The sequence below is a fragment of the Hydra viridissima genome, unplaced genomic scaffold (assembly GCF_058129835.1).
Source record: "Hydra viridissima isolate aposymbiotic clone 2 unplaced genomic scaffold, HvirCarnegie_v1 scaffold_1, whole genome shotgun sequence".
Classification (NCBI taxonomy): domain Eukaryota; kingdom Metazoa; phylum Cnidaria; class Hydrozoa; order Anthoathecata; family Hydridae; genus Hydra; species Hydra viridissima.
In genome coordinates this window covers 5,389,326-5,405,035 of record NW_028324300.1, presented here as the reverse complement: position 1 = coordinate 5,405,035, position 15,710 = coordinate 5,389,326, and the positions used below count along the sequence as shown (strand labels likewise).

At 28.6% G+C, this 15,710-nt stretch overlaps 2 protein-coding genes across 2 annotated transcripts in view; both read right to left on the bottom strand.

Annotated features, from left to right (window-relative positions):
• LOC145187257 (alpha- and gamma-adaptin-binding protein p34-like) overlaps positions 1 to 15,710 on the bottom strand; it is a 91,670-nt gene that overhangs the window by 56,448 nt on the left and 19,512 nt on the right. The window lies entirely within an intron of this gene.
• Positions 441 to 2,428, bottom strand: LOC149893024 (protein phosphatase 1 regulatory subunit 27-like). Its single transcript, XM_090076918.1, has one exon. It carries the CDS (start codon positions 1,825 to 1,827, stop codon positions 1,381 to 1,383), a length of 447 nt encoding a protein of 148 aa, XP_089933044.1. The 5' UTR covers positions 1,828 to 2,428; the 3' UTR covers positions 441 to 1,380.

Sequence of the window (15,710 nt, the reverse complement as noted above, 5' to 3'; positions counted from 1 at the left end):
TGGCATAACAATGAATATATCGTCGGAACAATAATTACCTCGGTGAAACAATGTTTAAAAAAGGCTGTATTATTAGTTTTGAAGTGTAAAGTTTATGTTTTCTGTTTAAAATAACTTTGCATGACATAATTTAGTAATCTTTTAAAAATACTTCATACTTTTGAATTTATACGAATATTCAACTCGTATGAAGAACTTGAAAAATAATTTTAACTATTTTATAATTTATTTTTACTTCGTAAAACAGTATAAAAAGATGAGAATACAAAAAGATGGGATAAGAGAGCTCTTTTTTGATGAAAGGCTTTACACTTCCGTTTAAAGACCACAGACCATTAGAAGCGCTGTACAACATTTTACGGCTCCTTTTAACCGATTGGTTATGACGACGAACTTTGCAACTGTATAAACATCAATATATAAGAAATAAATAATCACAGTTAAAAGTTAGAATTTTTCGTGACTTTAAAACTAAAACTTTCAATCGACATTTTTCTCGATTTCCGTAATAATAATTTTCTTCCTTATTGAAAACTTTAAACGATAAAGCTAGATTAAAAAAACATAACATAAAAATTGCCATTAAATCCATGATTAGATTTGTCATGAGGATTAACAAAGAAATGACAATAAGCGAAATTATTTTTAAATTCAATATTGCTAGATATTGCATTAACAAGACTTATAAGGGTTAAAGCAATCTTTTGTTATTAGTATAATCTTAGCGGGATCACCATAACCATCGCCATAACCATCACTATAATCATCACCATAACATACCACCACCACTACCACCATCATCATCATCACCACCACCACCACCACCACCACCACCACCATCATCATCATCATCATCATCATCATCATCATCATCATCATCATCATCATCATCATCATCATCATCATTTTCATATAATTTATTGACAAAATAAATATAAAATAATTCAGTCGTTTTATTTTAAATAAATCGTTGTTATATAACATTCTAAATATACATCGTAAAATTTGTTTTCGGCTTTTTTTTATTCCAATAGTACATTTAATAGCTTTGATACCACGAGCTTTCAGTTGCTTTTCAAAACTATGTTCATTTATACTCACTTGGTAAAACTCTTGCGTTTCGTGCATTCTTTATTCTGTCATTTCTTGTTTGTCAATACAAATTTCAAAATGAACTTTAAAGCTTTATGCCTTGGTAAGCCAAAACATTTAATTTAACATTAAGGATGAAAAATTCTGCCATGTAAAACCAAATCATTTTAAATTGATGTTTATAATTTACAGTCATTGCTAATCAAAAAGCAACCTACCCAAAGTTATGGGCTTTTAAGCAAAATAAATTTCCAAAAATAAAGCACAATGAGCACTCCGCTATTGCTTTTAAAGGTGCATACCGTTCATTATACATTTTTGGTCAGCGCCTCTGTCTGTTAGAATCTTTGCGCTTTCAAAGCATCCTTGAGTGACTGCAATTTCTAAAGCTGTTAAACCTGATATATCTCTCTGATCTATAAAAGCCCCGCAATCTAAAAGTACACAAACCATATTTACCTTGTCTTCATATGCAGCTTTGTGTATTGGAGCGTAGCCGTTTTCGTTCAGCTTGTTTATATTGACCTGTCCACTATTTATTAGCCTAAGAACAACATCGGTATAGTTTTCTTCAATGGCTTGTTCTAACAACTTATTAGGTTCATAGGACTGGCATTTGTTAATTCGGCGTTGCTTTATGGTTTTTTTAATCGGTTTATCTTCTAAGGTACTATCACATTGGTCTTTAATTCTTTCTGGAAATCTAAGTTTACTGTTTTCAAGCATTTTTTTCATAAAAAACGTTAATAAAGATTCCGAAAACTGTTTTATTATTGATTATAAAACCACTTCACTACAACTTGAGTCCACTACCTTGATCCTTCCTTCTTGAATCTTCCTCGAAACTGTTGATTAATTGTTATATGATTTAAAAACCATACTTTTCATATTAAGTTTTATACGTTATTTTGAAAAAAAATTATGCTTTCAATATATCCAGTCTCTTTTTAACAATCGAGTTGATTTATTTGATATTTATATATGTATATGATAAGTATATGCCTTTATTTGCCACGAAAAGCAATCTTTACATATATTTTTTCTTCTACCAACGCACAATGAATAATTCAATATGTCAGCAACTATATGTCACAAAAGATAAACAAAAAGATAATGTTTTGTTCGCTTCAATCTTATTATATTCGTAAGCCTTCGATTTATATCTCAATAAAAGAAAACAAATCTCAAACAGTTATGTCCAACTATACTGAGGATTAAAGAGATAATAATCTTTGTAATGTTTCTTTTCAACTGAACATCAGTTGCGTCTGCAGCAGCATCTTCTTTTTACTCTGGAAACTTTTTTAATCAATTTACAATAACCTTTTTTAAAAAACATTAATGGAGAGTTAGTAAACACTTGGACACATGTAGAATAACTTAATTAAAATATTCAACACTTGTGATTTGAACCTCATATAGGTTTATTATTAGAAATTATAAAAATCTTTCTTAAAGTATCATAAATTTTCTTAGAAACTTTTTTAAAAGCTATTTTCAATGAAAGGCTTCTAAGTTTATTGTTCGTTTTCTTCGTTTTTTTCGAAGGTGTAGCAGTCTAAAATGAATTTAGCTTTTTATAATAGGCGTAACTTATTCGTATTCTAAAGTTGAAATTATTTCTAAGAAATCTTTGTTAATGAAACTATAATAAAATACATGCTAATAAATAAATCTTTATATATTTATTCCATCTTTTTAGTTTTCTTATTTTAGAGCAAGCAACACGAGCTAATAATGTGTTCGAAAAAATAATTCGTTGTTAAACCTTTTTTATAAATAATTTTAATTAAGGGGATTTTTAGAGAGCGAAAGAATCACTTACGCATCAAGATATGGATTTGTTAAATCAAATCTATCAGAAATTGTTGTTGAAACTACCAGTTTTACGGATTAAAGAACCGAACAGGACCTCCTTTTATTAAAGTAATTCAAATTAAAGTGGTTATAGAAATATTCTTTAAATATGTTCACTGAAATACAAGTTTGAGTACCTACTTTATGCAAATAAAGGTGAAAATTTGAATTTATGAAGTAAAAAAAAACAGTACTTTTCAGTTCAATGTCTACACATGCTAAATTCATTAAAAACTTCAACGTCAAGGGTTTAAAGATAAGAAGATTATTTGTGACTGTGAAGCTTTCAGATTTTATTTTTTTTCAGATTCTACTTTTATCATAAGATCAACCCAAATTACAATTCTTATTTCACCTGGGTACAGTTTGTGTTGCGCCTGGCTGTAACTTATGTTTTAACGACTGTTTTTGTTTATTGCCTAAAAGATATTTTATAAAAGATATTTTATAAAAGATATTTTATAAAATATCTTTTATAAAATATCTTTTATAAAATATCTTTTATAAAAGATATTGAATATGCATTTTGTCTATCAAATTCATTTTACTTTTGAAACTGAGTAGTTTTTTTTAACCATCTATTTTTCGGAAATAAACTGAGACAAACTAATTGCACTTTCAATATATTCTTTTTAATATTATCTAATAATAGTTTATTATCGCTAAAATAGCTTAATAGGATTAAAATTTGAGTTAAATTCTTTCTTTCCAATTATAATGATTTTATCCACACAAAAAAATACATCACGTGACTTTTTTTTTAATCAGAAAAGTTTAACAATTAAAAGGCTGAATTTAACCGTCTGAATTCAACTGGTTTGAAAAATAATCAAGATTTTTTGTTTCAACTTATTGTTTTTTGTCAGAAGGCAATCAAATCCAATCAATTGTTCGAATGCAATCAAAGGTTAGAATGCAAATCAATTGTTCGAATGCAATCAAAGTTTAGAATGCAAATCAGTTCAGCATATCAGTATAATCTTACATAAATAGTGTTTCAATTGTGAAAAAATAGTTCTGTAAACAACAAATTTGTTGAAAATTGATGTGTCAAAGGATATACACACTGAGATTATAAAATACAGTTTAAAATCAACGTTTATTATAAGACCTGAAATTTTGGTCTATCGAAAATCAACATGTTTAAAGTTGTTAAAGTTTTTCTTGATTAAAAACTAGAACTATTCTTCAAGAACTTAATTGAGCTAGTAAAAAAGTAGATAAATAATCTTATCAACAACAAATAATTATTTTCTAAATCTCTAAATTTTCAAAATCTAAATAGAAACTTTTATACACAGGTGGTATTGCATAATATTAAATGAAAAAAACGTAGATAAAAAAATTCTTTTTGAAGTACTCACGGAAAATTTAAAAATAAAAAATTACCTGTTACTTTAAACTTATTTTGAATAAGGAATTAGTTTTAAGTAATATAGGAAACCATGCTATCATTAAAATCCTCTATATGTCCAAATATTGTTACAAACGCAGGTGACCCATGGAGAAGTTAGAAACCCAAAACATTTTCTTTAAATTTAAATCATCGTTTAGACAGTTTGTGTTGAGAATCCTGTGTTTTAGACAAGTAACATTCGAACAACACATAACTAAGTACAATTTTAAAGTATTAATTTAAGATTTAAAGAAAAAACTAAAAAAGTATAAAGTGTAAAAAAAAAAACAAGTGTAAAGTTTGAAAACTCGGAAAAATTAAAAAACAGCATCCAAATCATTTTTATTTTTTGAGTTTTCAAATTCAATAAAAATTTAACATAAATTGATTCATATTTTCTAGTATTTTTAGTAAATTCTGCTTTTTTTTAGGGTGTTTTACCCTAAAAAAAAAAGTCAAAATTTTAGTAAACTCGGAAGTTACCTCGGAGATATTTTAAAAGTTTATGGTTTCTGAGTTTTTTAATTTATTCTTGATAAACTTTTTTCAGTAGAAAATACTTTGATTCTGACCAAATTTAACTTGCATAGGATTTCAACGATTAGTAAAAAGTTATGGAAAATTAAGCTGAAATAAAAGATTAGAACTTTTAGAAAATCCGATCAGCTAATTGGATGCTGAATTTAAAGAAAAGGAAATAATAGTTTTAACTTTTCAATTTAATTTCACCGATTACGTAGGGCACGCTAACGCGTCAATCTCACATAAAGTACGTCAAGCACAGAAACAACCAAGCATGTTTGCACGCAGGAGGGAGCAGGTCAAGCATGTTTGCACGTAGGAGGGAGCAGGTCAAGCACGCAAACATGCTGTCACACCAAGGCACTTAAAAAGAGTCGATTGTTTTATAATTACTGTGTGTGCTCATTTGTAAGATTTTCGTAACACATGTCGATTGTCACGTCTACATTGTCTTTCATTGAATAGTTAATTATTGTGCTAAAAAAATTTTTTTCCAAACTCTGATAAAAAGTTCCACAAATGTTTTCTTGTTGAATGTTGATTATTACTTTTGTTAAGGGTTTGATGCAACATGCCAGTGCTGTTCAGATTTATCAAATTTTGGGAAAAGCCTAATTTTTAAATATAGTTTTTCCAGCGATTGGTTCAGTAAATACAGAAACGTATTTACTGAGCCTAAGTCTGTAAAATTTTTCTGTAAAATATCTGTATATTTACTAGTTCACAATTTTTATGGTTTCCATATTTTTGAATGTTCTGTAAATTTAGTACAGAAACCTGTATATAATACAGGTTTGTATAGTGTTTATAGGATTGAATGGTGATTTACCGTTTAAGACTGATTTGCATGATAATTAAAAAATAGTTTCATAAAACCTGTAAATTTAGGCAAGCAAAAAAAAAAAAAAGAAAATGTTTTTAGAATAAATTTTTCATGATCATTTTTAAAATAGCACTTTATCCCTTTGCGTTGAAGCAAAAGTGAGATATTCTGTTTAAAGCCACTTTAGCAGTTGTTTAAAACAACTTTAAGAAATATTCAACTTTTAGTAAAGTACTTTTCAGCGACGTCATTTACAACTGAAATCTAGACGTGTATTTAAAAGCTGATGATGGTTTTAATGTGTTTGTAGAAAGAAAGAAGTATTTTTAAAAAATTTACAAAATTTTAAGATATCTTAAAATAGCATTTTGTAATATATTTAAATGCTTTCTGTATGATAACAGAAGAATTTCTTAATTTGAATAGCTAAGTATTTAAATATATTGCAAATTGATATTTTAGTAAGTTGATGAGAAAATCATCAGTTTAAGATGTGATACACAAAACTAGATATCCAATAATATCTGAAGGCTAGCATCTATTTTGGCTCTCATTAATGTTCCTCTTATACCAAAACATGGCATATTAACCATGGCAGAAAGCAAAAAAGGTTTATACTTACATAGCAACTCATCCTTAAGCATGTATGAGTTTTTAAATTTTTTGCAAGCACGAGTTTTTTGGTATTGACTTGCACAACCATCTAAATAATACTCAATCTCCTTTATCTATGACATTTCAATTTTGACGAAGCTAAAATTCTCTCACCAACCACCCAGAGGGATGATGTGAATCTTTGTTTTTCTTTATTGTAAATCTGGGGCCTAGTTACTTCAAAATATGTAAACCAATATTCAAATCTTGCAACAAATTAAATATTTCAATAAAGTTATTCAATTAAACAGTCATGATGCTAAGCGAAGAAAAATCTGTATAACTGATGTCTTGATTACCGTTAAATCATCAACACTAAAAAAATAGGCCATTGATTTTTCATAAATTTCCCATTACATACAAAACACAACAAAAGCTTCAATAAGCCTTTGTAATTTTTTAAGTAAAGCATCAAAAATTAACTCAGCATTTTGGTTATTAAAGCAAAAAATAATTGAAAAACAAGCATCCACAGCGTGGGTACCTGAGTGTCCTGAAATAAAACACTATTTTGGTTTAAAAAACAAAATTTCATAATTTTTGCTTTAGTTGTTATTACAACAGAAGTGATGGGATCGACTCTAACTTCTTTCAATGCTTTACTTTATTTATTTAATTAACTCTGCCTTTCCATTTGTATATGTATATTCAATTATATTATATGTTATTTGTATTTGCATATACAACTTAACAGTCTTCTAGACTATGGTTCAGTTTATTATACTCTCGTAAAATTTCTTTCTCATCTAAAACTAAATTTGCTACTTTAATACTTTTGTAACGTCAGTCTTATTGATACAACGCTAACTATGGAAACAAATACGTCAATAAACATTGAAAAACAAATGTTTTTAAATTATCAAATAAAATGTGGCCTGATAATTCTTAAAGTTTCTTTTCTATGGCCTGGTATAACTAAATTTTGTTTTTGGAATTAAAAGTTTTTTTACAAATAATAATACAAAATAATTAACAAAATTATATAATTGCATCAACTATAAATAATATATTGTTTGTAAAAAAAAAATATTATTTATAGCTGATGCACATTACATTAAACAAAAATCTCCAAGATTTAAATTTGCTGTATTTAATTCTTCTGTAGCTATAACATTTTTTTATTTTAAACATCATCAATGTGTAATTATGTCATCAATGTGTAATTATGAAAACAAAAGTTACTACCCTTATCCATTTCTAACTTTTAGAAGTCAGAATTTCTTCTATTGGTTATAGCCGCCTGTATTTTTCCTAAAGCAAGAGTTCATACTTATGAACATTTGCTTTAGGAAAAATACGTTAATTAAATACGTTAAAAACCTTTTAATACTAACAATTTTATTTCATCTCCGTTGTTTTAAAAATGTTCGCCAATAAGTTTGCAATAAGAAGTACGTTACTTCCTAACGTATTCCAAATAAATAGTCAAATAGTGACTTAACCCTCGTCTTGAAGAAATGAACCAAGATAAAAAAGAACTTGTGAAATCTTGAATTGATTTGGAGTAAGCTAAATAATTCTATGAGTGGAAACTTTTACGTTTCTCAAAGTAAGTGCTACCGATAAATATATTTCACTATGATAATGAGTTTAAATTTGTTCATGCTTTTTGCCATGTGAAACAAAACAATATAAGGTATGATAAATTTATAACTTTATATATCTAAGTATATAATTTTTTTTTCAATTCAATTTATTTCAAAAGACGGTCATGGAAGTTTTTCTTTATTAAGAAAAAAACAAAGCGTTGTACAGTGATCAGTTTTCAAAGAGTTTAGGATTCTTTTCAAGGTGTCGACTTTAATTAAAAACATGATATTTTAGCATCGTGTTAATACGTTTTCTTAATAAAAAATACTAGCATTGTTAACATAGTAAGTCATTAAATATATTGCTTCAATGTTGTATACGGAAAGAGACTGAATTGGTAACATTCAGAAAAATCTGAATTGGTAACATTTATTTATTGAAAGTTTATTCGCATGTTCAATATTATTTACTTGCTATATATTGCTAATAGTGCAAAGATTTTATTGAAAAGCATGGTGGCTATTAAAAAAAAAAAGGAAGTAATTTACAGATATGATCAACATTTTTTGTATTAATTTTTCTAGAGTAAGGCTAAAGTCTTCTCAAAATAAGTCTTGGAAACCAAAATAAAAAATCTCCTAAACAGATAACAGTTCCCTCTTGTGTCGATGTTAATGCTCCTCTACACCTGTGTTAACAAGAGCAGTAGGACGCCCAAAAAAGAGTTTTTGTGACTTATCCAGAAAGAATATAAACGCAGAAAATTAGTGGAAGAGGTAAAATCAAGAATTAAAGAAGAACTTTATCAAGCTGCTTTCACGAAACTGCATTTTGAAGAAAACTGAAATGCAGCCTCACTTGTCCTTAGCATTTCTAGATCATCGAAAAAACTCACTAAAAACTATCAAAAGTGGTAATTCACAGGAAAATAATCTTTCTTACTTTTGTGAGGAAGCTTTGTCGATATTCACTTGATTAAAACTAACTCGACATTAATACATTTAATTTAGGGGATTTGCAATCAACGAGGGCCTACAGAACTTACATCCGTCATACTTTTAGCTTATATCCGCCATAACATAATCTTATTGAAAAACAAAACAAAAGCTACCCAAAAAGCGTTACATTCATAGAGATATCAGGTGAGTTTCCCCTACAAGATCTTGTTGATCACATAGTATCGCGTACTTTACGTCATTAATCTCAAGTTTTGAACTGTAATGACTTATATTTAGGAAATACTTTCAAGTGAATTGTTGATGCTATTGAAAGCCAAAAAAACTTTAAGCAATCATTTGAAGCAGCAGATTCAGATAATTCTTATATATTTATGAGTTCTTTAGTTCTCGTTCAATTACGATTGACAAATAATTGAAACAAAATATATTGGCAAAATCCACGCTCTAATTACAGATTCCATAATCAATGATGAGTTTGCCCTTTATCGATAGGCAGATAAAAAGTTTATTGTCATCATGAGTAAAAATATATGTTCAAATATTTACAGTTCAACGTTATTTCAACGTTGTTTCAATGTTGTGTGTTTGCTGGGCTTGTAGACGGAAAAGTGTACAATTCTCTGTCTTTGAAAATGTCTACTCTAAATGGTTACATATGTAAAACTTCTTCTTCTCAGTTTTTTAATCCAGAGAATTTAAACTTTGGGTTGTTTTCATTACTGCCTATGTACGTTTTTATGAGTTTCTTTTACATGTGTCATTAGAATCAAAACTACAGAATGAGCAAGGTCATGATCAAGAAAGTAAGAAAACTGTGGCTATCAGGAAACAACACATACAGACTCGATTATATAGGGACCAATTTGGGTTATTGGTTGATATTCAAGAACCTTTCTTTGGTAATGGTGGGAACACGGGCGGGAGTTTCTTTGCAAAGTCTGTGGTATTATCAAGTAATACGGAGAAGCCCTAATAGAACAATTAAGCATTATTTTGAAAACACTGACTTCCCCTTACAAAATCAAATTTCTTGAATATACTAAATAAACTGCTAATCATTGTATTACGTTATACAGGTTTTTGTACACGAGAAAGATATCATTGAAAACCTCTTGTTACCAGTTGTATGCTAGGAGAGGATCCACAGGAAAATCGCTACAAATATGTGAAGTAGTACATAGAGAATTACCCAAGAAAAATAGTTAGGAAACAAACCAATCAAAATCTTATGAAATTATTGCTTAAATCCTTATATCGATTAATATCAAGTATAAGACCATTACCTCTAAGACAGAATACAACACCAACTGAAGTTCTTAATTTTTTAAAGAAAGCAGATATGATATCAGATGAGGATAAATAAAAGTGTAAAAAAGACAATTTTGGAACATAATTATGTTATTTACCTTCTTACATTAGAACTACATCACAAGTCCCCGGTTCCGTTGTTAACCCAGTAAGCACACAACATTGAAACAACGTTGATCGACGTTGATCAACGTTATTTCAACGTTGTTTCAACGTTGTGTGCTTACTGGGTAAGAATTTCATCTCTTTAAATACTTAAAAGTGATTACTGTGCACCAATGAGGACTGGAAAAAAATTTACGTATAAACAAAAGTGAGATCACTTTTACAATAAACGTTATCATTCATTTTGTAGATGACCAGCAACTAGTAGGATAGTTCAGATATTTATTATATAATCAAATACTGTTCAGTAAAGAATTTGAATTTCATGAAGTGACTTTTTTTGTAATTAGTAATAATTTTCTTAAAGGTGAACTTCTTTTGAACTACAACTTAAAAAACGGTCAACACAACCCTAATTTTCGTTTTTAATATTACGTTTCATACGAAAATTAAGGTTGAGGTGATCGTTGAAGAACTCATGAAGACGGCCCTAAGAGAAAAAAAAAGACATCATTTTCAAAATTTTGTTGAGATTACGGAATACTTCAAATATTCTTAGCAGTGTGTTAACTTTTTCCCATCTCCGATGCATCGGAGAGTTGGAAGGGAGGTCTTTGTTTAATAAATTCCTTAAACGCTCAGTAAATGTTCTCACATATTCTCATTATACTCAAATCTTCATTTGTTTTTGTTATTGATAATCTATTAGATCATTAGCATAGCTGCTTGATGATGATCAATTAAATCATTAGCTGTTTGAATGAACGGTAAACCCTTTAGAATAACTGTCAAATTACAAAAAACTTTATTTTTTTTTATAAACGACAAAAGTGCACTAATATAACTTTTATCATTTCTGCTTTCACAATTATCATTACGAACAATTATCAATTAACAACCTTACGAAAAGGTTAACTTTATAGTTATTTGCTGCGCAAGTTGATTAAGTTTGAACTCATATCCCGCACAACGGGGTAGGATATCTTAAACTATAAGTGCTAAATTACACAACCATAAATCAATGAAAGTTATTTGAATAATATAATAGTGATATTTGAAAAAAATCTGACTTTTACCATTCACGTTTTGAAAACGATTAAAAGGTCCTGAACGGATATGAAAAAAGATCTTTGCCAAAACTTTTAAAACCATGCAAACTTTTGCTATTATATAATAATTTAATAACTAAAAATGGATTTTTAGGGAGCAAACAAGTTTTGAGAGTTTCGTAATTTTGAAGCCTTTTATTCAGAAAGATCGGTAAAATATGTCTTGTCCAAAGTATTGTCCAACTTTAGTTACGACATTTCCCAATCTTTCAAACAGCATACGGATGCCACATTGAAAATGTTTCTCTTCTTTTGAGGCAACTTAAGATTCGACCCAACTTTTGGCTTCTTCATAAAAAACGAAGTGCTACTCGACCAGTTCATAAGTCGTTGATCAGAACACGAGGTAACCGGAAGTAGCAATAACTGGTGAATACGGAAGATGGTATCATGAGCTTGGGAAGTGCTGTAAATAATTAAACAATTCCCATAGTTCATAGTTGATAGTAAAAGAGGCTTTTAATTTCTTTTCTAAGAACCGCCATCCTCGTTAATAGAGTCCCGCTCATCTCATCTAACCTTGAGCTACAAATTAGGCCAGAGAATACTTAGACCGTTAATTTTAACCTAAACTGACTAAACTGACTGGGCTCATAACTTAAATCTTAATCTACCACAAGTCTAGCCATATATTCAGGCATGATCTTATGATCGTCAGCATAATAAAATTATTCCAGAATAGCTACAAGCTCCTGTCATTTTAATACTAGACTAATCTCTAAAGAAGTATTTTTTTTATTATTTTAACATAAAATAAAAAAAATATCAATTTTCAAGAAAATTCAAAGGAAAAGAAAAGCACATTTATTGTTAATTGTAAATATATTCATTAAATCTGCAGCATATTGATGCGAAAATATCCGTAACATCAATTTATATCAATGTATTGATATAAATTAATGTTCAAAATCAATATAATGTCGGTAATAACTTAAAAATGTAAGACACACCTTTAATCATGACAATAAAACTCAAAGCAAAATCAACCTCTCGAAGTGTTAAAAAAGTTTGTAGTTGATGACTTTTAGGAGGTCAACTACATCATTTTAAACTTAAAATTTTAATAGAGTTATTTAGATTAAATATCCTTTTCGATTCTCTCACAGAGTAGCTTCAGGTAAACCTTAGATCTGTTGTCAATTTTACAAAAATCAAAAGCAATCCATGAGAGTACAGCAATCTTTGACAATCTTTGACAAAAAAACAATCCATGAGAGTACAGCAATCTTTTAAAATCTTTGAAATGCTATTTTTTTTACGCATCAGAGTATGAAAAATTTAATTAAGAATGCGGAAGAGTTTAATTGTTTCTATAAAAACTTTCCAACTCTTCAAATTTGCTCCGCTCTTCTGTAGGCAAATCCAAACTCCGTAAGCATGCCATATTAGAAAAGCACATCATTAGATGGTATGCTACTTCATATCTTTCTGCTTTTGTATGCTTAAAAAAAACATTTTTTACATCTCTACTTTGCATTACTGCAACAATGTCATTCAAATCGGCAATCAATCTGTGTAGATTACACACTTGCAAACTGTCTTTTGATTCCAGAACGGTTGCATGCTCTGGATTAAAGTTATCTGTTGATACAAAGATGTTTACAAATGATAAAGAAGCACAGTCTTTCTTACTGCATGTACAAAGCAACGGCTTTTCTCTGCGAGCTTTCACTAACGTATTTCTTAAGTTTGAAATGCAGTCTTCACTACAACAAAGCAATAATGAAATAGTCTCTTTAGCTGTTTCTTTGGCAAATGCAGACAAAAGACTTTCGTAAAAATTGTTTACTTTATCCAATTTCAAGTAGATGAGAGCTTGGCACAAGAATACTTTTGGAGATTTGGGGCAATCATTCAAGTAAAGCAAGACATTTTTTAAATCCAGCAAACTCAAATCATTGACTGCGTTGTGAAATATGTAAGATATTTTAACTGCGTCTAGGTTCTCTTTACATATAAACGTGACGAACTTGTGTAGTTCATGAAAATAAATTTTTTTCCTTTTGATAGACAAAGGAACTTCAGCAGTTATTTCAACCCAACGAGTAAGTATACTGCTTGCTTGCTTGACACTGATCGAATTTGTTGAAAATATGTAATAAACTCTTGCTGCAGTTTGAGCAGGATTTATTTGGAACTGCTCAATAAGTTCCACCAATATTGATACAATATTCATTATCTATCTTGTGAAAGAACATCATGCTAAACTTTGTTTTGAATAAAATATAATAGGATATCTTTCTAAAATTTTATAAAAAAATCACTTTAAGTTTTATTGATATTAACAGAAAAGGTAATGTTTACCATTTTAATTGACTGGTGAAATTATCGAAACATTGATGTTGACTGTTCTATAAACAGCAGTTTGTTTTCCAACTGCTGTTGCTGTTATCATAGAAACAATAAAAACCGTTACAAAAGTACTGCGAGTATTCAGATCAAATCTCAAGTGTAATTTACAGAAGTTTGAAGATTAATACTATCATAGAATACTGTTATTGATTAAAATTCTTTAATGTATTTTTGTTTGCTGGGACGCAACTATTTAAGAACACTCTGTAAAACTTAAGTGCTTTCCTAAGAGTCATTTATAAACAACAGTCTGGTGTTTTAAATGCAATATTATAAAAGAAGTCTTTCTAGCTTAAAGAAGTTGAGATAATCATCGAGTTTGTATAAATTTTGAAAAAAAAAGCCATTTTTGTTATAAAAGTTATTTTTTTATTTGCTAACCTAATTTTTAATGATAATGAAATTTTAGTAACAAAAATTTTAGAAAATAAGTTTGAACATTTTTTATTGTGTTTTTAAGTTAGCCTTTATACTTGAGTTAGAAATCTTTTAGTTTTATGTGATATATGACTATTTTTTTCATTAAAATCTTATTTAACCACTGTTTTCGATTAATGAAAACCTGACTCAAGATGGTTTTTTAAAGAGTTTATTTATTTAAAGAAATTTAGTTAGCTAAGTGTTATTTCTACTTTGAACTCGTCCAAAACATGCTACTTTTTAAATCTTATTTCTACTTTGAACTCATCCAAAACTTTTTAAAATAAAGTTACAGAGCTACAAATTCCCTTAAATGACTTTCTAAAAATCCTTATTTTTGTATATAAAAAACTTATTTTTGTATATAAAAAAAAAGATTTAGACATTACATTGAAAATATCAAAAAAATATTCTTCTAAAAACGTTTAGTCTTACCTAAAAAAAGTTCGAGCATCGAACTGCATTTTATTTCGTTTCTAATTCAGCAACCAATAAACACAAAAAATTGTCGATTGATACAAAATTTATATTGGTCCGTAGGGAAACTATTCTTAGCAACAAAAAACAATTGTTTACTAAACTAATTTCAACTTAAATGGTAATTTCAACTTAAATGGTAATTTGAAATCGTTGGTAAACTTTTTTTTTTTATTATCGATTTTAGTTTTTGATCGACGATAAAAAACAAAACATTTTCAGAAAGTTTCGCCTTAGAAATGATTGAAAAATATTTGAACTCAGCTTAAATACTTTTGGGAGTTTTTTGTCTTGTCTATCATATTCTGAAAATGTTTTGAACTAAAAATCGCCCATTTCAAACAATTATTGCAAATTCAGTTTGCCAGTTTTAGCAGCCAAATCTGCTAAAACTGGCGCCTGACGAGGAGGGTAAAATTGACGAATATTAAGAGGTAAACGCTATGCTTCAAATTTCGACTATAAATCTTAAAAAAATAAACTATTCATTTATTTTTTCAGATACTACTTTAATGTATTTACAAAAATCAAACATTTATTATTAATCAAAGTTATTTTCTTATATTTTGTTTGTTTTCAGTTCAAATTAGAAACATAAAAACTCTTCAAATTAAAAATTCAAATTAAAAAATAAAAATATGATGATGGCTGTCTATATAAATTTACTCTACGTCCTTATTTCAACAATTTTTTCTTTTCCTTCAGATTTATGTCTACTCTGATACTATTTTTGCAGTAATTTCAATCTTTCTTTTCGCTGATAACCCTGAAAAATAAACGACTAAAGGATATTAAAAAGTATAGATCATTGACATCAGTTGAAAGGTTAAATGACCAACATCAGAGAGACAATCACCAACATCAGAGGGGCCGCAATAATATCAATGAGTGCAGGAGAAGCATCCCTTAATGGTTACTCACAAATTTATGAAATTAAACTTATAAATTGCACACATTTAATAATATTTTCTCACTGGCTGATGAAAACTATACTTATGAATAACGCACCTGTGTATGCTTGTCATAAGATTTTGAATATTCCAAGTGCAGAAACGCGGTGGGCCGTAAATTCAGCTATGAGATAAAACCCCGCATATGCTTTAGAA

Excerpts from the sequence above, each read along its gene's own strand:
- LOC149893024 (XM_090076918.1), bottom strand. The coding sequence starts at position 1,827 with ATGAAAAAAATGCTTGAAAACAGTAAACTTAGATTTCCAGAAAGAATT.